The sequence below is a fragment of the Kockiozyma suomiensis genome (genome assembly GCF_038497685.1).
Source record: "Kockiozyma suomiensis strain NRRL Y-17356 unplaced genomic scaffold V2V93scaffold_6, whole genome shotgun sequence".
Classification (NCBI taxonomy): Eukaryota; Fungi; Ascomycota; class Lipomycetes; order Lipomycetales; family Lipomycetaceae; genus Kockiozyma; species Kockiozyma suomiensis.
Window position 1 is genome coordinate 359281 of NW_027117669.1, and position 16875 is coordinate 376155.

A 16875-nucleotide genomic window follows, 5' to 3' on the forward strand; every position below is an offset into this window, starting at 1 on the left:
ATGCAGAGCTGATATGTTTGGGTGAAGCTTGCTTATTCACGTGATGTATATTAAAGCATAAATCAAGCATTATGGAGTGCATAGGATCTCAGCTTCAAATTTTACTCACGACAGTGGTTTTCTCTTCAAATTTTGTGATTAACGGGCTGATTCATTTTTATATATCACTCGGGGTACTTGCTTGATTGCCTCTACTTAAAATTTTCAGTATTAGTGATAGAACTATAGGTGCAATGTCGGATAATCAGGTGTGTATGAATGAGCAACTTCTCATTGATTTGTCCGATCTCTAACTAAATTTTACAGGATGATATTGAGGCCATGAAGGCTAGAGTAGCAGAGATGGAGGCAGAGGCAGCTAAACTCAAAGAAATGCAAGAGACTTTGGAAAAAGAAGGTCAAGAGCTAAAGGAAGATAAAGAAGATGTTGACGCTCGCAGTATTTACGTCGGTAATGTCGACTATGAATCAACACCGGAAGAGATCCAGTCACATTTCCAAACGTGCGGCACTATCAACAGGGTCACCATATTGCTAGATAAATTTACCGGTCATCCAAAAGGATTTGCTTACGTCGAATTTGCTGAACCCAGCTTCGTGGCAAATGCTCTTGTTCTCAATGAAAGTTTGTTTCGTGGTCGCAACTTGAAAGTCGTACCCAAGCGAACGAATGTTCCAGGAATGTCATTCCGTGGCCGTGGAAGAGGACGGGGTCGTGGTAGGGGCGGATTTCCGAGAGGTGGATATAGGGGAGGTTTTAGAGCTCGTGGACGTGGTGGATATACACCGTATTGAGGCGCGTGATCTATTGAATACTTCATGATATAGGATAAAAATGGTTATGGTCAGGCGGAAGTAGTGTGTATGATAAAAAAGAGAGAGAATTGCCATTTATAGCATAAATCGAGAGAAAACAATACTGAATAGCATTCTCTTGTTTGGTTTTTATGATGAGTGAAGAGCAATAACAAAATTTAAAATCAAAAATTAGAGATTTATGAGGCTCAGAATCTGATGAGCAATCAAAAGCGTGACATCGTATGCAATGATATAGAATAAAAGAAAATTGTGGATATCTAATATTTCTGAATACTGTCGTGCTCTGATCTGTTATATGACTTCGATTAGTCAAATGCAAAGTGTGTTTTGTATACCACTGCAAACAGGTTTGATGGAACTGAAATCTTTATTACAGCATCTGAGGTATTCAACAACTAAAGCTTAACCCAATCATTCTATTGTACAACCACAAATAGCATATTTTACATTCAATTAATAACATGTCACAATACCGTATAATAACGCCATTTCAAATCCCTAAATCAGTATAAAAATAAGACCGCAAAAAAACGCCCGCTTTTGAGTTCTTTATTCTACTCAATTTCCACTATTTTTCTGAAGTAGACGATGATGGTACTCCAACTGGTGTACCTGGAGTGCTAGGGGTCTGACCACTATTACCTTCTCCGGCACTAGGTTCAGGCTTTGGTGTTCCAGTTTTGGACATTGACTGAGCAAGTGACATCATCAACGCCTTTGCAATCGCATTTGCTTTGGCGCTTTGTTGTGGCATCTTCTGTTGCACGCCTTGTCCTACCGTTGGCTTCTTTATTTCCTGCCCTGAGGCTTTGCTTTGTGCAACAGCAAGTGCTGCCATCAAAGCCGCCGCGTTACCGGAAGATGGGACGCTAGGAGCCGAGCTTGGGGATGCAACATTCTGTCTTTGACTGCCATCACTTGCAGTTTGAGTGATTGGCTGCGCTGGCACCATTGACTTTGCAGGTGCTGCCAACACGTTCGAAACAGGAGCAACAGAGGGTCCAGCAGTTGCAGGTACAGTATTTGATCCACCGGCTGACAGTTGAGCCGTAATTGTCTGCTGCAGAAGCTGCAAAGCCCTTAGAGTGTCTTTGTTTATTGATGGTTTGGATGCCTGTGGCTTTGATATCGATGAAGGTTGAGCTCCCAGAACCTTGCTCTTCAACTTGGTATTAGCTAACGGTGCGCGAGCAAGATTTGTAGGTATCGGAGATTTCTTACCAGCAGCAGTCTTTGATGCTGCTGCCTGCGCAATAACCGCGAGAGCCTTCCTCTTCTCTGCAAGGTCCTTTTCTTTCTTTTCTCTCTCTAATCTCTCGCGCTCCTTCCTTCCTTTATCCAATGTTTCCTTCTCTTCCTTCGCTTTTCGGTCTCGTTCCTCTTTCGCCTTCTTTTCACGCTCCTTTTTCTCACGTCTCTCTTGCTCTTTTCGCTCTTTCACCAGTGGTCTATTCTTCTTCGCTTCCTTTTCTCGGCACAACTCTTCGTCTAGCCCCCACAGCCAGCCTTTACCTTCTTTGGCGATTTTGATAAAAGATTTATTCAAAGATAGATTATGGCGTACCGAGTTTTGCCATCCGTATGGAGCATATCGATAATAGGGAAAAATTTCCTGAATTGCAGCGTAAATCTCTGACAAAGACATACCGCGCTCGGTAGCATATGACCTTAGCGATATTTCGATCAAGCTGGAGTAAGAGTTTGGTGGCTTCGCACGATATTCGGGTGGAATTTGTGATGGTGAGGGAGGTGTGGGATGTCGCTTCTCTTTTCGCGCTGATGTTTTTGGCCTTTGTTTGTTGGCGGCGGTTGCCTCTAGGTCTGAGGGGTCGCCGCTTCCGTCGGCTGATACGCCCGTTAGAGCTTCGACTAGTCGTAGATCGGATGCATGCAATTGTCCATCTGTCTGATTTCCTTTTGAAAGCGCTTCGGAAAGGAAAAGGTTGCTTCCGCCAGAGGCATGTTGATCTGAGGGTTCTGCAAAGAGTTTCTCAAAAACTTCTGGACCGTGAATTGTCTCGTCCTGGTCTTCTCCGACAGCTATCGCATTTTGCGATGCGTCTTCTGGTTTGACGGTGAGATGAGTCGGAGTTGAGACAAAAGACTTAAGGATAGGGAGGGATTTCTCATCGCGGAAGGAGATTGCATCAGCAGGTTTGATAGTATGCGTTGGTGTAGCGTCTCCGGAGTCGAGATTTCTACCACTCGGTAAGAGGAATGAAAATCCAATTTGCCCGATTTGTATTCTTGAGCTGGTGTATTTGCGTTAGTATACCACAAGACATACAGAACACTTCATATTAACAGACATACCCGTGATTCAAAGGAACGGTCGATCCTTTCTCGACAAACACGTCATCTACAAACGCACCATTACGTCCTAAAACCGAAAATTCAAACCGCTGATTTGCAAAATTGTAAAAAATCTTTGCGTGTCGTCTGGATATAGCTTTTGCGGTTCCGAGATGCACGTCTATACTGCCATTTCCTCCCGAAGTTCCGGCCACAGTAGCCGTTGCTCCTGGCGTGTTGCTTGCGCTCACCTGATTATTTGCCGCGCCTGGAGTATTAGCGTCCTGCCTCGATGGTGTTCTCGATCTTGAGCGATTTGGAGTCAGAGTGTCACTGCTAGCTGCTGCTCCTGCTGAGTCGACGCGTCTACCCATGACCACTTGCAACGTCTGGACGTAGAAAGTGAACGACGCAAAATCTAAGCGAGCGTATGCAGATATTCGAGATTGGTGCTCTATATCTGAAGCCACTGACGATGGCGGCATCAAAGTCATTTGCTGCAGGTCAGGCGGTTGCTGTGTGGTTGAAACATGGTCAATGTCGGCGGCATCTCGCATCTCCACGTCGTCGGGGACAGTCGGCGCAGCAGGCGTGGACTGACCGCTGGCGACGTCTTGCAGCGCAAACATTAGCAGTTGAAGTGTGTAGAATCAATGCAGTTCGAATTAGAAGTGAATCTTCCTGTGTACTATCGGCATAATCAGCTAAGTGTGTCCGTGTTTGGCAAGATGAGCTTGAGATGCGATAGGGATCCCCGTGCGCAGCCGTGTGTTCAACAACTATGCACTTATGCTTCTGTTTATGGCCCTCTCTATTGTGTAAAGGCTTTGTTAATCTTTTTAGATTTTGTTCGATGGTTTTGGGATAAAATGTAGAATTGTGTTTCTGAGTGAATAATATGCTATGTCATTCATTTTTGGACTGAGACTTCACTCTACCTTAATAAATACATCTGTATAATGGCTAACGATTGATCCCAACACCAGCACCGCAAAACATCGATACAAAAAAGAGTTAAAATATCCTTTCTTTATATGATGCTCTCAAAATCTAAGTGAAGTTATTTGCCTGTTGCAGGTGGTTGCTTAAATTTTTAAATACCCAAATAGCCTCAACCATATTCCGAGGAGATGTTTAACTTTTAACGATATTCTATTAAAATGCTTTCCTATCGTTATTCACTGTTTTCTATAACGTTCAGAGTTATTCATTTGTATTTCTAAGTTTATGTTTTGAGCGTAATCGAAATACGAACTAAAATATTGAAAAGAGGCCGTCGACACTATTTTAACTAATGGTGCGGCGGGCTTCCATTCTGCAAAAATTCACAATAACACAACACGACCTAAACGCGTTACTTGACTCTTTTCCCTTTATATACACACACACCAATCGACAGCGACACTTCAAGAAAAGTACGTTTAGAGATAAAGATTGATTTTAAATGTCGTCGGCTCTTTCTCAGCGGCGCTCAGCCAGATTGCAGGCTCGACGCAGTCGACAAGTCTCTGGATTGATCCGTCAACCGTCAGAAGTCATCGGCGAACCGAACCAAACTGCTGTTGCATTGATCGGAAATTCAAATACAGAAGCGCAACATGCAGCCAATGCTGACATGAGGGCGCGGGATAGCGTTGTTGAATATACAAAGAACTCAAAATACTGCGTACTTAAATTACCTGCACTACCAAACATCTTAAAGACACCAGAAGGTAAGCAGCTAATGCCAGTTTCTGCACGTTCTACAAATATCTAATTGCCTTTTTAGAAGACATTGTTTTAAGCGGATGTCTTGATTCAACTACAGATTTTGCTCTCATACTCTCACCTGCATCAGCATACGTTTGGCGTTACGTCTCGCCAGATCATCTTCCAACAACAATTTCGTTCCCTATATCCAACGCCACGGGATCGCTTCCTTTAGGAGTACTTGTGTCTCCGTCAGCTGGGAGTACTGAACCTGGATTAGTCATTGTTCATCCTCAATCCGGACAGATCACCTACTGGGAAGCGGTCGGCGGAGCAGTCGCTGAAGGGCTCTTACATCGCAAAAAGGGCGTCGAGGCGACGGTTGGACTATACCAAGGCGAGACACTAGAATACTTACAAAATATTGAACCTGTAGGTGTCATAGTTGCCACAAATTCTGGCCGATTTGTTCTAGTTGCCCTTCATGACGCGGCCGGAAGACCTGGAATTTCGTTCACAGTCATGCGAGGTTCAGGTACAGGACTATGGAGCAACATTAAAGGCGTATTGAAGTTTGGCGGAACCAGACGGGACATTGTGGCGATGAAGCCAGGAAAGATTTTAGGACGCGGTGAAAGGATGGTAGTCACGGCAAATGTTAGAGGCGCTGTCACTCTCTGGCACTGTTCCCGCAGTGGGCACTACGGACTCATCTTTGAAATGGAATTAAGTGTCCCACTTTTAGAGTCAATTGACGGAGTGTATCCCCGGGCTGAGCGAACATTTCAAGTTCATGACGTGGAAATGCTACCGGATGATGAGTCGACAGGGTTGATACTAGCATCGTTCGTATATGACGAAGATGCAGGAGAAGAGCAGATTTATTATATGCTGTTTACTGTGTCATTTATTCCCAATGATTTTCGAGTTGTGTCTGCCCATAGAGTTACCTGCTACACAGGAAAATCGTCGCGGAAGCCACAGTTACTATTACCAATGCCGGGATATACTGCTTTTATTGTCCTGTCGCACGCGGTGATTATGGTCGACACAATCCTACAGCAGCAGCGGACGCAAAGTAGCCTCACTACAATGTTCAAGTGGGAAGATGTTATCGAATTCAAGAGAGATACTATTGATGTCATATTTCCAGGAGCAGAAGATATAGTTCATGTCAGCAATCAAATAACAAGGCATGCGGGTGTAGTACTTGTTGCTCGCCGGGCGGGCGTAATTCGCATTGAACGGTTTGAAGACGAATCATCCTACGCTATTGTTGCATCGAATGTTGATGTAATTAAGAGTAAGCTCGAGCAAGCTGTTTATTACGGATTCAAAGAGGAGAATCCAGTGGATTTTGGACAGGGTCACGAAGTAGGATACGAAGTGAATGATATTGAAAAAGCATTGACTGAAGTCAGCGATGAAATTATTAGCTCAAGTAGGTTGTCTATATATGGTTTACATCAAGAATTGGGTTACTGACTTCGAGTAAATAGGCTCGATTTATTCCACTGAATACCCAGACACATATGAATGCCTTGCGCTCAGAACAGAAGCTCTCGGACGGCTAGCAATGCACTTGCAATACATATTTTTGTCGCTTTCATTAGGATGCCGCATAGAAATGCTAACAAAACTAGAGAAGAGTGAAGCAGCTAAAAATGTCTGGGCGGCCTGGATTACAGCTACCGGACGAACGCGCATGCTTTCAGAGGTGATTGCAGAATTGTCTCAACAGGAAAACAACGAGGAGCAGTGGTTTCGCTCTGAAAGTATGAGAATTGGGGAGCTTGCTGTTGCATTTGCTGCAAAGAGTTTGGTGCGCGCAAGAACAGCGTCTGGCCATCGCAGCCAGATGGTCAAGCATGTGTTGGAAGCAAACGAAATGCTACTCACGGTTCTTTCCAGTTCGGCGTATCGTATCCGAGAGAATTTTCAATCAGTAATACTCGACTTTGCAGAGAGTTCGTGGAAGACAAGTGAGCCTTGGACTTCAACGTGGGAGATTTTGACAGCCTTAGGAAATCAGTATGATGTATCTCGTTTGCTTGCTTCGCAGATTTGGGAGCTTCCCGAGGATCAGGCGATGGAAGTTGAAAGTGAGACGCGTATTCTCTTAGATCAGCTGGTGGCACTTGCAGAGTGTCTTTGCCGATCATACGAAGAGAGAATCCGATATTGTGAGAATTCTCGCACTTTGCGAGATCAGTATGACAAACTCATTTCTCTGTACAACGAGCAGCGCGGCTCATGGATCAAGCCGCTTCTCTTTTTCGGATATAATCAAAAAGCTTACGAGATTGCCGAACGATACCGCGATTTCCGCACCTTAGCAGAGATGTGCCGAGAGGAAAAAACGCAGCTCCAAAGGCTCGGCGATGAGACTGCTGCCGAGCAAGAGATACTTGCCGAGCGGCTCAATAAATATTTTGAAGTCTATGGATACGAGTTTGCGGCAGTGATTTATCAGTATTATATTGATAGTGGGCATGTAACTGAGTTGTTTATTGCTTTTCCGGGATACAAGGAGCACCTTGAGCGGTTTCTGAATTCGGGCAAGTATGATCGGATGGCTTGGATACATGATATTCAACAGGCTGATTTCGCTCGTGCTGGAGACAAGCTTTCAAAGGTTGCAGAGGACCCCGATGAGCCGCTGGCTAATAGGTTAGTGCAAGCTAGTATTGCAAAATTGTGTGCTATACAAACCCAGATCAGTGGACGGGACGTGCGAGCCAAACTGCAAGAGATTGAGGATACGCTGGAGGAGATCAAGGAAAAACAGATAGAGGAAGATATGGAGTATGAGCAAGGATTGGGCCAGGGTATAGATGAATAGACTGGCGGGTGTCAATTTGTGATATATGCACAGTGTAAAAGCGAAACAAAGATGCATTGCCGCATGTAATCGTTTATATTTATATCCTTTTATTTAATTCTTTGTGACCCATGCAATACTTAGTACAACAAATAAACCATTCTCCTCAGCCCCGCCTGTCCAGCTATAATTCCACATTCCATCTTTCTCATTGTTCCAATATGCACCACTAGTTGAGTGGATTCCCCGGGTGACGTTCGACGGATCGTGTTGGATAATTGTGGAGTAGACGATATACTTGTTCGCTGACGATTCTGCGATCAAGGCTTTGAGAACCGCGTTTACGATCAATTCGTTCCAGGATGAAGTGTTTTCATGTTTGTAGATTGTAGAGGGTGATATTATACTTGCCAGCGCCTAGAGAAATGTTTGGTTTAGGTTAGCTTTGAAATTCCAGTGCCGAAATATATGATATGATGAGCAGAAGCGAACCTTTGAGCAGATTTCTTCTAACTTTGCCACGGGAATCGGCTATTATAATCTCGTTAGCACTCGCAAAGAAGTAATATTATACAGCGTGTGCAAGTATTTACCGAGTTTGATGCTAGTTTTACGCCTTGATCGGATAATCGTGGAGAGGACATAGTATATATAGATGCAATCCACACGAAATAGCAAGTAACGTAATCGGATACTACTCCCGTCGTCTCTAATAGCGTAAAAGTAGAAAAGACTCACGTCTAATGATAGAATATCTTTTAGAGTGCCTTTTTGTAAGAATAATCGAGATCAGTAATGTTTACTCTGCGCGGGCCAACGCGTCTGAAGTCATCGACACCACACCCTCGGAGAAATGTAAGCAGAAATTCGCCCTTGCTTCACGGTGACCACGTCGCGTGAAGGCTGCTTCATTCCTGCCATCGACTTCTCCTCGCGTTTGAGATTCAAAGTAAGTTTAGAGTCTGAATCTGTATTGAGAGAGAATTTGTTTTTCAAGTTGAAGTTTGTAATCAAAGTGCGTACTTTTCCTTGTTTCCTGCGCACGAGCTGATGACGAGGGTGCAAGTGCAAAATAGCAGATATATATTGAGGACGAGCAATTGACTGATTGATTTGTCATACTTAGAGCGACGATGCGGGCGTTTATTTTAGTTCTTGCTTTACTTGTGACTTTTGTATCTCGCGTGTCGGGATTGTATTTCTACCTTGAAGGATCTGATCGGAAATGTTTCTTGGAGGAATTACCAAAAGACACATTGGTAGTTGGTACGATATTTGATAAGTGAGAAAAAAATGGGGATCTGAGCTGATATTGTGATATTAGGATTCTATAATGCCGAGGAGTTTGTTACGGAGACTGGCCATTTCGTTCAGCCAGACTCGCTAGGTGTTCTAATCACCGTTGAGGTATGCGACGCGTTATAAAGAATAAAACTTCAATCCGCTGACAGACGCATAAACTATTTTTTATTTTTAGGAAATCTTTGACAATAATCATCGTGTAGTCTCACAGCGCGGAGCGGCCAGCGGAAAGTTCACATTCACAGCAGCCGACTCGGGCGAACACAAAATTTGTTTCCAGACAAGTGTCGGCGGCGTCGGTTGGTTCTCGCGTACGACTGTTCGTATGCATCTTGACCTTGCTATTGGCGAGACAAACTTGCTGTCTAAAAACCCGCATGATTCGGAAAAGTTCACGGAGTTGGTTGATAAGGTGCAGGAACTCAATTTGCGTTTGGCTGATATCAAGCGTGAGCAGTTGTTTCAGCGAGAGCGGGAGGAAGAATTTCGAGATGAGAGTGAGCGGACGAATGCGAGGGTTGTGAGATGGAGTATTATTCAGTTGATTGTTCTTGGTGCCACTTGCGCTTGGCAATTAAATCATCTGCGTGGATTCTTTGTTAAGCAGAAGCTGGTCTAAAGTTATGCTCTAATAGAGTATAGACATCTGAGTTTCTAGCACAATATTTATGACTTTTCTCTCTTGCCAAGTATCATTACAGTAATAGTTATTACAAGAAAGTTCTAAAAAAGTAGTCTGCAGTAGATTGGAAAAAAGGATATAGTCTAGAGTTTGGCCCAGACTAATCATAACGTGAATGATATTTTATTAGTGAACAGCAGTTAGTACTAGCATATGCTAGTTACTTGTTTGGAAATTGAGACATCAAAAATTAACACGACAAACACAAGGTGCACTATATGATACAAAGGAGAAACAAAGGAGAAAATAAAATGACAAAACCGGCCATGAGTTAATTAATTTAAGGTGAGTTCAAACGGAGGAAGAAGTTGATGATGACAGATGTGAGGAGGAAGAAGCAGAGCATTGTAGGACCAAATCTATCGTCGTATGGACCGGCACCACGTCGTCGGATGGCCGCGGCACGCCAGTGGTAGGTTACTAGGGCGTAAATCATGGTCGCCATGGCTGGAGAGAGATATGAAGTTAGAGCAATTGAACAACCCAAGCTGGGGGTCAACACATACCAATAAGAGTAAACAGGCCAGCAGAAAAGCGTCCAACGCGATCACCAAAGTTAAGAAGAGCAACTCCGAGGCCCCCGAGGATGACGGTGAAGTGCAGCCAGGACAGAAATGTTCGCTCGTTGGCAAAGAAGACCTATAAGAGTGCATGCAAGTCAGAGATGACGTGGTTTCATTCAAAAAAGAGAAAAAGACGCACCTTGGGCTCAACGCGAACAGGGAGAGCGATACGCTTGCCGGGAGGACCAGTCATGATAGCTGTTGAGGACATGGCGATGGAGTGTGTTTGCGGTAGATATCGAGGTATGAACAGAGTCGATGAGTCCACGCTTGAGGAAAGCAATAAATAATGAAACCCGTAATCGCAAACAAGCGGCGAGAAGCGGCGAGTCAAAGAGATTAGGCAGCTTTATAGAGACAGCCTTGAACGTAAAGGAAGGCCCTGAAGTAGTATTCAAATGCCAGAGTCGAGGACGTGAAGCGACGCTGGCACGTGCAAGCAAATGGGCCTCGTACTGAAACGCCGCACGTGAGCAGAAGAGCCTGGACGAGTGCCTCGACCACGTGTCAAAATCCGCGCGGAAGTCAAAATATGGCATAAATGTGGAAACACATATTTGCCTTACGTCATCTAATGAAAATGCAGATGATTGAATGGTAGAAAATAGGTATATTCTAATAGACAAACTAAAGATATCCACGGTAAATTCAGAGACAGACGCGACTGCGCAGTGGCGAGCAGTTACGTGGGCCAGAGTCGGATGAAGCCGCAGAGGTAAATAAATGTCCGTATCGGGTGCTTGGGAACCGTTGTCCGGGTAACCCCTTTTCTGGCTCCACTCGCCCCTTCTTTCTTTGCTCGGCCACCGCCACTCTCAGCTCGTCTGTCACCCGCTTTAGCCCGCTTCCTCTTCCTCTTTTTCTTTCTCTTTCTCTTCTTCTTCCTCCTCCTTCTTTCTCGATCTCTGTTCTGTAGGCCGCGCAATGAGTTCTGCGGCCGGGCAGCTCCACTCTTCAAATGTGGTGGGTGTCCACTACCGCGTCGGTAAAAAGATCGGAGAGGGCTCATTCGGTGTCATTTTCGAGGGCACAAACCTCCTCAACAATCGTCAAGTCGCCATCAAATTTGTATGTTTCCGCGGCCTTCTTATTATGTTCCCCTTTTCTAACGCTCTTTTACTCTGCTGTAGGAACCTCGCAAGTCAGACGCCCCGCAGCTTCGCGACGAATACCGCACCTACAAGATCCTGGTTGGATGCGTAGGTATCCCCAACGTGTACTATTTTGGCCAGGAGGGTCTCCACAACATCCTGGTTATTGACCTCCTTGGCCCAAGCTTGGAGGACCTTTTTGACTGGTGCGGTCGTCGCTTCAGCATAAAGACCGTTGTCATGGTCGCCAAGCAAATGATCACTCGCGTCCAGACAATCCACGAGAAAAACCTCATCTACCGCGACATTAAACCCGACAACTTCCTCATCGGCCGTCCCGGCACAAAGAACGCAAATCTGATTTACGTCGTCGACTTTGGCATGGCTAAGCAATACCGTGATCCCAAAACAAAGCAGCACATTCCTTATCGCGAGCGCAAAAGTTTAAGTGGTACCGCGCGTTACATGAGCATCAACACACATCTCGGACGTGAGCAGTCGCGGCGGGATGACCTCGAGGCACTCGGCCACGTCTTTATGTACTTCCTCCGCGGAGGCTTGCCTTGGCAGGGTTTGAAGGCCGCTACCAACAAACAGAAGTATGAAAAGATTGGTGAGAAGAAGCAGACAACGCAAATCAAAGACTTATGCGAGGGTTTCCCTGAGCAGTTTGAAAAGTACCTTACCTATGTCCGCAACCTTGGCTTTGAGGACACTCCCGACTACGATTACCTGCGTGATCTCTTCACTCAGGCTCTGCGGTCAGTCAACGAGGTTGAGGATGGCGAGTACGACTGGATGAAACTCAACGGTGGCAAGGGATGGGATGTTGGCACAAAGCATGCCGCGTCGCAGCACATGCATTACTCTAACGCCAACTACCACTCTTCTAACGACCCTCGTATGGCAAACACCCCACGCCACTCGCAGGCTCAGCTTACCGCTGCACGGCTCAACCAGGCTCAACCGCCACCGCCTTCGCCTGTTGTCGTACGTCACGGCAGCAAATCGCGTCGTGGTCATCAGTCGCCTCAACAGCAGCAATCCTCACCGCAGCAACAACAATTGCAGAACAGCCCACGAGCAGAAAAGAAAGGCTTTTTCGAAAAATTCGGTGTCTTTTGCTGTGGTTAAATCCGTGTTAATTGTTCTCGTGGTTTAATTCTCTTTCTTGTTTTTTTTTTGCAACGGTTGAATGTTGTGCGCGGTTGTTTTGTGCTCATTTCTTCTCATTTTGTTTTTAATTCCTATTGCATAGGGTACTGCTTGAGAGGTGCTTTTTCTTTACAGCTACCTTTACTCTCGTGTTTTAATTGGTCTTTTTTTGTGTTGGCGGGATCAGGCATATGTTTGTGTTCCATTACACTACTAAACTGTTTGTGCTTTCCGGTTGATGTGGCATTGGTTTTCCCCTCGCTTTATATGTAATATCTGTCGTTCTTTTCTTGTGTTGTGTAGAATTATCTTTAGACTTCTTTTTGTGTTTCTAAAATATTTTTATTTGTTTTTATTTTATTTCTTGTGTGCGTGTGTTTTGTTTTCTCCTTCAACTTTCAAAGACTCTTATGCGTCTTTAACATAATGATTTATATATATCTCTATTTCCTCTAATGACCATTCTTCTCGCTCGTCTTATTTTTCGAGATAAGCCGGTTATCACAAAGTAGATTTGCAATCTGATCTACTTTTCTGTACGAGACTGCCCTGCTTACTTCTAGTTTCCTGCTTGAGCCCAACTCTTTTGCTAACAGAATCAGCAGACAACTCCCTTGGGTCTGAATATTGACGAGGCTGAGGAGAGGCTTACTCTCTAATAAAGAGGGGAAGAAGTGAACAAAAAGAAGCAAAGTTATGATGCCATTAAATTGTGTCAACTGCACGAAATACAGACAAAAATGCTATATACAAACGAAAGAGAAAGCCATACAAGACTACCAAAAAAAAGAATTTACCAAAAAGAAAAAAAATAAAAAAAAAAACGCCGAGGAAATATGAATGCTCATCAAATAACACAAATCACTACATCAAATAACACAAATCATTACATGCTCTTAACCGAAAATTGTTTTTCACCGAATTGAACTCAGACTATAGAAGTCCACCCATCGACATGCTATTTTCACTCCACTGTTTCCAAACTTGCTCTTCTCGTAATTTCCTCTGTCGCTCAACTTCCTCTATTCCACCCGATTTATTCAATTTTCCTTCATCGACAAATTCTCCCAGCTCCTTTTTGAACTCGTCGACTTCCCGATTTCTATTCTCTATCTCTCGCAATTTTTCAGCGCGTTCAATGGCTTCGATTCGACTTTCGTGATTTGGGTTCAGCGCGCGGACTTCGCGCAATACGGCGTCTTTTCCGGAAATCGCGTCACCGCCTCCTGTGAAATTCGCCATTGCCGAGCGTGATCGGCTATTACTCTTGGTTTGTTCCTCAGTGAATTGCTGTACAAGGGAGAATGTTTCAGCAGCAGATTCAAGATCCTCTAGTAGATCGCCTAATAAATCTTCTTGTAAAGTGAAGAACTGCTGTTCTTCAACGATATTATCGAGCTCTCGTTCGAGAATCTTTTTCCAAAGGGGTTTCTCTTTAGTCACATATGACTCTAATCTGCGCAGTTCAGTTCGACCTTGCGCAAGGTCTTTAGCGACGGCCTCCAGCTGTCTTGGCAGCGGACGCACGCCACGCAACGCGACGTCCTTACGAAGTGCCTCGATAATATCCTGCAAATCTTCAACTTTGGTAAGTAGGTTATCGATATCAGTAGACAAGATGCTATGATACTGAGTGATCTGCTTATCGCCCGTTACCACAATACTTGTCTGCTGGGTGCCCATAGAATCGGCAAGTCTAGCTCGTAAAGAAGACAGCGAGCTTTCGAGGTTCTTAGCCTGCCCACTATGAATCTGTCGCACCGCCGCAAGCTCTTTACGCAACGACGCAAGCTCAACCAAGTGAGCCTGCGCACTTGGCTTAGGCGATGAGGATTTGACAGACGTCGTCGAAGTCGATGGCGTCATCGACGGTCGAGCATGCTCTTTTTTGGTAGACGTGGTGGATGTGACGACCTTTGACAGTTCTTTTTCAACGCCCTTGACGACGTGCTCTAAATGAGCGGTCGATGACTGCTGTGACTCAGAAATTTTGATAATAGCTTCTGACTGGGCGGCAAATTTCATCTGCAGCTCTGAAAATTGAGCAAGAAGACTAGTCATGCCGTCCTCAAGTACCTTTTTCGTCTCATCCACGGCTGTATTTTATTAGTATACATTTCTACCAACTTCGGCCACAGCAAAAAAAATAGAAAAACTCACCTTCAACATTTAAAATAATTAACGATCGACTACCAATATCACCAATCGTAGTCTCATCCAGCTCGTACTTGACACCAGTCTCTTTATCTTGAATAGACATTGCCGGAAAATTCTCGGCGCCAGGCGAGTAAGAAAACTTTTCAATAAACAGCAACCGCAATGAGGCCAAAGATACGGTATTCGAGTCAAGCCAGACCTTTTTGACCTTTCGCTCTACTTGGATAAACAGAGGAATCGTAGTCGGCTCTTCTTCTTTTTCGTCTTGAGGAAGAGAGTCAGTTTCTTCGGCCATAGTAGGTAACTCGGGTTCTTCGGTATGCGTCTTTGCGGGAGGCATTGCCTGCACCGAGTCACTATTTTCTCTCTCTTCATCTTCCTCAGGCACAGACTGCCGATCACTAACGACGCTATTTGCAAGGCTACTTCTTGCTTTACTCAAGAGAACTTGTCCTTCTTGTATCGTCATCGTAGCCGACGCCGACGATCCGCCTCCCGATGTAAGCGAGTTTCCCCGCGACCGATGATGATGTGTAAACTCTGCTCCAGGACCCGTGGCACCGAGTTTGGCGTATTGATAGGCAGAGAAGCGGCGAGAGGCACGACGTTCTAAAGCTTCGCTACGCTGTAGCTGTGCTCGCGGGTCGTTTGACTGCATTGGCGTTGTTGTCAGACGTTGATCTGGAGTCTGTGCAGACGAATTTTGGATAATTTGCGGGAGAGGCATGTTGGCTCCAAATGATGGCGTAGACGGGTCAGGAGGAAGCTGCGATGGAGGTCGAAAAGTGGCGGGAGATTGCTCTGCGGGTGGATATGTGCCATTGAACGTATTAGCGGGCTGAGGGGTGCTGATTGGAGTGAAGATAGCACCATGAGGAGGAGGAATTGGATTTGCAGGTGTAGACGGACTAGCAGTTGTGTAATCTGATGTTGTCCGCAGAAACTGATGCGGGGTACCACCTTGTATGGTCGCAGAACGGGCTGGAACGTTGTACTCGTGCCTGGTAGGAGATCTTGAGGTAGCACTTCGTTGGATAGGGGAACGGTCGTCACTACTACGATGCGTCATCTGCGAGGCGATAGGGGGTGAGAGAACGGGAGGCTGCTGTTGCTGTTGCTGCTGTTGCTGAGCCATTAGTGCACGTAAATAAGCTTGCTTTTCTTTCAATGCTTCTAAAAGCTTAACGATAATTTCTCGGATTGCGGGAGTGTAGAGATCAACGGTGGCCTGCGAACGTTCACGAGCGAGAGCTTCCTCAAGAATATTGCGGAGCTTACCAGGAACATCTTCGAAATCGCTATAAAAAAGTCAGTTTCTGCAAAACCATAGTGGATAAAAACAATTATTAAGTACCTGACATCAATCCCAATCCGCATAAATGCTCGACTAGTAATGTTGAATTCATTGCCTAGACTGACGTAGACGTCGGAAACATCCTTTTCTGTGCAATCACCAGCTGCCCATTGCTTAAGACACTCGAGTAATTTCTTTGTAGCGACGAGCAGTTTAGTGACGGATGATTCAATGGTGTTGATCTATGAATATAAGTTAGTGCTAGCTATATGGACAACGACAAGGCAAAAGTTGAGGCACATACCGAATTTTGTCTTTTTGTTGCAGCGGCGCCGCGCTGTGAACTACTCGTCTGCTGGTTTGTTTGAGGCACAGAGGGCTGAGATATGAACACACTGTTGCGGTGCGAGTTGCGTGATCGCGAGGAACCAGAAGTGCTAGTGGAGGCAGAGATGGACTGCGAGTTGGGTACTCCCGACATGATCAGAGCCTGCGTTTACTGCTGATCCGGAGGAGGACGAGGTTTGAATGAGAAGTGCTGTCACTGGGCAGATAAAAGTCAATCAAGGCCAGCGACCACCAGACTAGTTCTTGATACAGGAGGCAATAAATAATAGGGATTGGGGATGGAGACAACAGCCAGCACGGGGAGAAGAGCGCGCTGCGATTGTTCTCGGACGGAATCTGCGAAGCGAAGAGCCTAAAAAAAAGGGATTATATAGTAAGAGCGCGCTGTACCTCGTCGTCTTTATTATCACGTACATATTCCGTGGGAGAGCACTACTTATTAAGACTACAACTACGAGGGATTGTCAAAGAAGGGATTAGAAGGAAGATTATAGTAATTTTAGACAGTATAAGCCGAAAGAGGACTACGCGAATAGATATCGAATAGTATCGAGCGCTGGCTCACAACAGTACTCGTTCGCCGATCTTTATATAAAGACAATTAAGGCATAAATGTGCAATAAAATGCTGCATTTTTATTATGTAATATAATATAATGTATT

The 16875-nt window shown here is 45.0% G+C and overlaps 8 protein-coding genes across 8 annotated transcripts; 4 read left to right on the forward strand and 4 right to left on the reverse strand.

Moving 5' to 3' along the window:
- Positions 1 to 26: 26 nt before the first annotated feature.
- On the forward strand, positions 27 to 1250 carry V2V93DRAFT_368735 (uncharacterized protein). The gene is made up of 2 exons (XM_066909850.1): positions 27 to 248; positions 307 to 1250. Exons 1-2 carry the CDS (start codon positions 234 to 236, stop codon positions 793 to 795), a joined length of 504 nt encoding a protein of 167 aa, XP_066766091.1. The 5' UTR covers positions 27 to 233; the 3' UTR covers positions 796 to 1250.
- On the reverse strand, positions 1168 to 4010 carry V2V93DRAFT_368736 (fork head domain-containing protein). The gene is made up of 2 exons (XM_066909851.1): positions 3133 to 4010; positions 1168 to 3071 (listed from the first exon to the last, which is right to left on the reverse strand). The coding sequence occupies exons 1-2, from the start codon at positions 3738 to 3740 to the stop codon at positions 1388 to 1390; spliced, it is 2292 nt and encodes a 763-aa protein (XP_066766092.1). The 5' UTR covers positions 3741 to 4010; the 3' UTR covers positions 1168 to 1387.
- Positions 4011 to 4555: 545 nt separating this feature from the next.
- On the forward strand, positions 4556 to 7642 carry V2V93DRAFT_358551 (Nup133 N terminal like-domain-containing protein; the record flags this gene model as incomplete). The annotated part of the gene is made up of 3 exons (XM_066908066.1): positions 4556 to 4823; positions 4880 to 6241; positions 6300 to 7642. The coding sequence occupies 3 exons, from the start codon at positions 4556 to 4558 to the stop codon at positions 7640 to 7642; spliced, it is 2973 nt and encodes a 990-aa protein (XP_066766093.1).
- A 58-nt stretch (positions 7643 to 7700) lies between these two features.
- Positions 7701 to 8406, reverse strand: V2V93DRAFT_368740 (Tctex-1). Its single transcript, XM_066909852.1, has 3 exons — positions 8215 to 8406; positions 8114 to 8152; positions 7701 to 8038 (listed from the first exon to the last, which is right to left on the reverse strand). Exons 1-3 carry the CDS (start codon positions 8263 to 8265, stop codon positions 7736 to 7738), a joined length of 393 nt encoding a protein of 130 aa, XP_066766094.1. The 5' UTR covers positions 8266 to 8406; the 3' UTR covers positions 7701 to 7735.
- Positions 8407 to 8493: 87 nt separating this feature from the next.
- On the forward strand, positions 8494 to 9654 carry V2V93DRAFT_368743 (emp24/gp25L/p24 family/GOLD-domain-containing protein). The gene is made up of 3 exons (XM_066909853.1): positions 8494 to 8887; positions 8946 to 9028; positions 9099 to 9654. The coding sequence occupies exons 1-3, from the start codon at positions 8755 to 8757 to the stop codon at positions 9540 to 9542; spliced, it is 660 nt and encodes a 219-aa protein (XP_066766095.1). The 5' UTR covers positions 8494 to 8754; the 3' UTR covers positions 9543 to 9654.
- On the reverse strand, positions 9596 to 10557 carry V2V93DRAFT_368747 (uncharacterized protein). The gene is made up of 3 exons (XM_066909854.1): positions 10308 to 10557; positions 10112 to 10244; positions 9596 to 10052 (listed from the first exon to the last, which is right to left on the reverse strand). The coding sequence occupies exons 1-3, from the start codon at positions 10377 to 10379 to the stop codon at positions 9886 to 9888; spliced, it is 372 nt and encodes a 123-aa protein (XP_066766096.1). The 5' UTR covers positions 10380 to 10557; the 3' UTR covers positions 9596 to 9885.
- A 343-nt stretch (positions 10558 to 10900) lies between these two features.
- On the forward strand, positions 10901 to 12847 carry V2V93DRAFT_219810 (kinase-like domain-containing protein). Its single transcript, XM_066907042.1, has 2 exons — positions 10901 to 11236; positions 11299 to 12847. Exons 1-2 carry the CDS (start codon positions 11093 to 11095, stop codon positions 12391 to 12393), a joined length of 1239 nt encoding a protein of 412 aa, XP_066766097.1. The 5' UTR covers positions 10901 to 11092; the 3' UTR covers positions 12394 to 12847.
- Positions 12848 to 13103: 256 nt separating this feature from the next.
- Positions 13104 to 16758, reverse strand: V2V93DRAFT_368754 (actin interacting protein 3-domain-containing protein). The gene is made up of 4 exons (XM_066909855.1): positions 16170 to 16758; positions 15926 to 16107; positions 14575 to 15869; positions 13104 to 14510 (listed from the first exon to the last, which is right to left on the reverse strand). Exons 1-4 carry the CDS (start codon positions 16344 to 16346, stop codon positions 13348 to 13350), a joined length of 2817 nt encoding a protein of 938 aa, XP_066766098.1. The 5' UTR covers positions 16347 to 16758; the 3' UTR covers positions 13104 to 13347.
- Between the last annotated feature and the right edge of the window lie 117 nt (positions 16759 to 16875).

Excerpts from the sequence above, each read along its gene's own strand:
- V2V93DRAFT_368747 (XM_066909854.1), bottom strand. The coding sequence starts at position 10,379 with ATGTCCTCAACAGCTATCATGACTGGTCCTCCCGGCAAGCGTATCGCT. Across the intron at positions 10,245-10,307 it reads CTGTTCGCGTTGAGCCCAAG|GTCTTCTTTGCCAACGAGCG; the intron begins GTGCGTCTTTTT and ends GCACTCTTATAG. Across the intron at positions 10,053-10,111 it reads TGGCCTGTTTACTCTTATTG|CCATGGCGACCATGATTTAC; the intron begins GTATGTGTTGAC and ends ATCTCTCTCCAG.
- V2V93DRAFT_368736 (XM_066909851.1), bottom strand. The coding sequence starts at position 3,740 with ATGTTTGCGCTGCAAGACGTCGCCAGCGGTCAGTCCACGCCTGCTGCG. Across the intron at positions 3,072-3,132 it reads ACCGTTCCTTTGAATCACGG|CTCAAGAATACAAATCGGGC; the intron begins GTATGTCTGTTA and ends CAAATACACCAG.
- V2V93DRAFT_368743 (XM_066909853.1), top strand. The coding sequence starts at position 8,755 with ATGCGGGCGTTTATTTTAGTTCTTGCTTTACTTGTGACTTTTGTATCT. Across the intron at positions 8,888-8,945 it reads AAAAGACACATTGGTAGTTG|GATTCTATAATGCCGAGGAG; the intron begins GTACGATATTTG and ends TTGTGATATTAG. Across the intron at positions 9,029-9,098 it reads GTGTTCTAATCACCGTTGAG|GAAATCTTTGACAATAATCA; the intron begins GTATGCGACGCG and ends TTTTATTTTTAG.
- V2V93DRAFT_368754 (XM_066909855.1), bottom strand. The coding sequence starts at position 16,346 with ATGTCGGGAGTACCCAACTCGCAGTCCATCTCTGCCTCCACTAGCACT. Across the intron at positions 16,108-16,169 it reads CAACAAAAAGACAAAATTCG|ATCAACACCATTGAATCATC; the intron begins GTATGTGCCTCA and ends TTATATTCATAG. Across the intron at positions 15,870-15,925 it reads CGGATTGGGATTGATGTCAG|CGATTTCGAAGATGTTCCTG; the intron begins GTACTTAATAAT and ends ACTTTTTTATAG.
- V2V93DRAFT_219810 (XM_066907042.1), top strand. The coding sequence starts at position 11,093 with ATGAGTTCTGCGGCCGGGCAGCTCCACTCTTCAAATGTGGTGGGTGTC. Across the intron at positions 11,237-11,298 it reads GTCAAGTCGCCATCAAATTT|GAACCTCGCAAGTCAGACGC; the intron begins GTATGTTTCCGC and ends ACTCTGCTGTAG.
- V2V93DRAFT_368740 (XM_066909852.1), bottom strand. The coding sequence starts at position 8,265 with ATGTCCTCTCCACGATTATCCGATCAAGGCGTAAAACTAGCATCAAAC. Across the intron at positions 8,153-8,214 it reads TAAAACTAGCATCAAACTCG|CCGATTCCCGTGGCAAAGTT; the intron begins GTAAATACTTGC and ends AGATTATAATAG. Across the intron at positions 8,039-8,113 it reads TAGAAGAAATCTGCTCAAAG|GCGCTGGCAAGTATAATATC; the intron begins GTTCGCTTCTGC and ends ACATTTCTCTAG.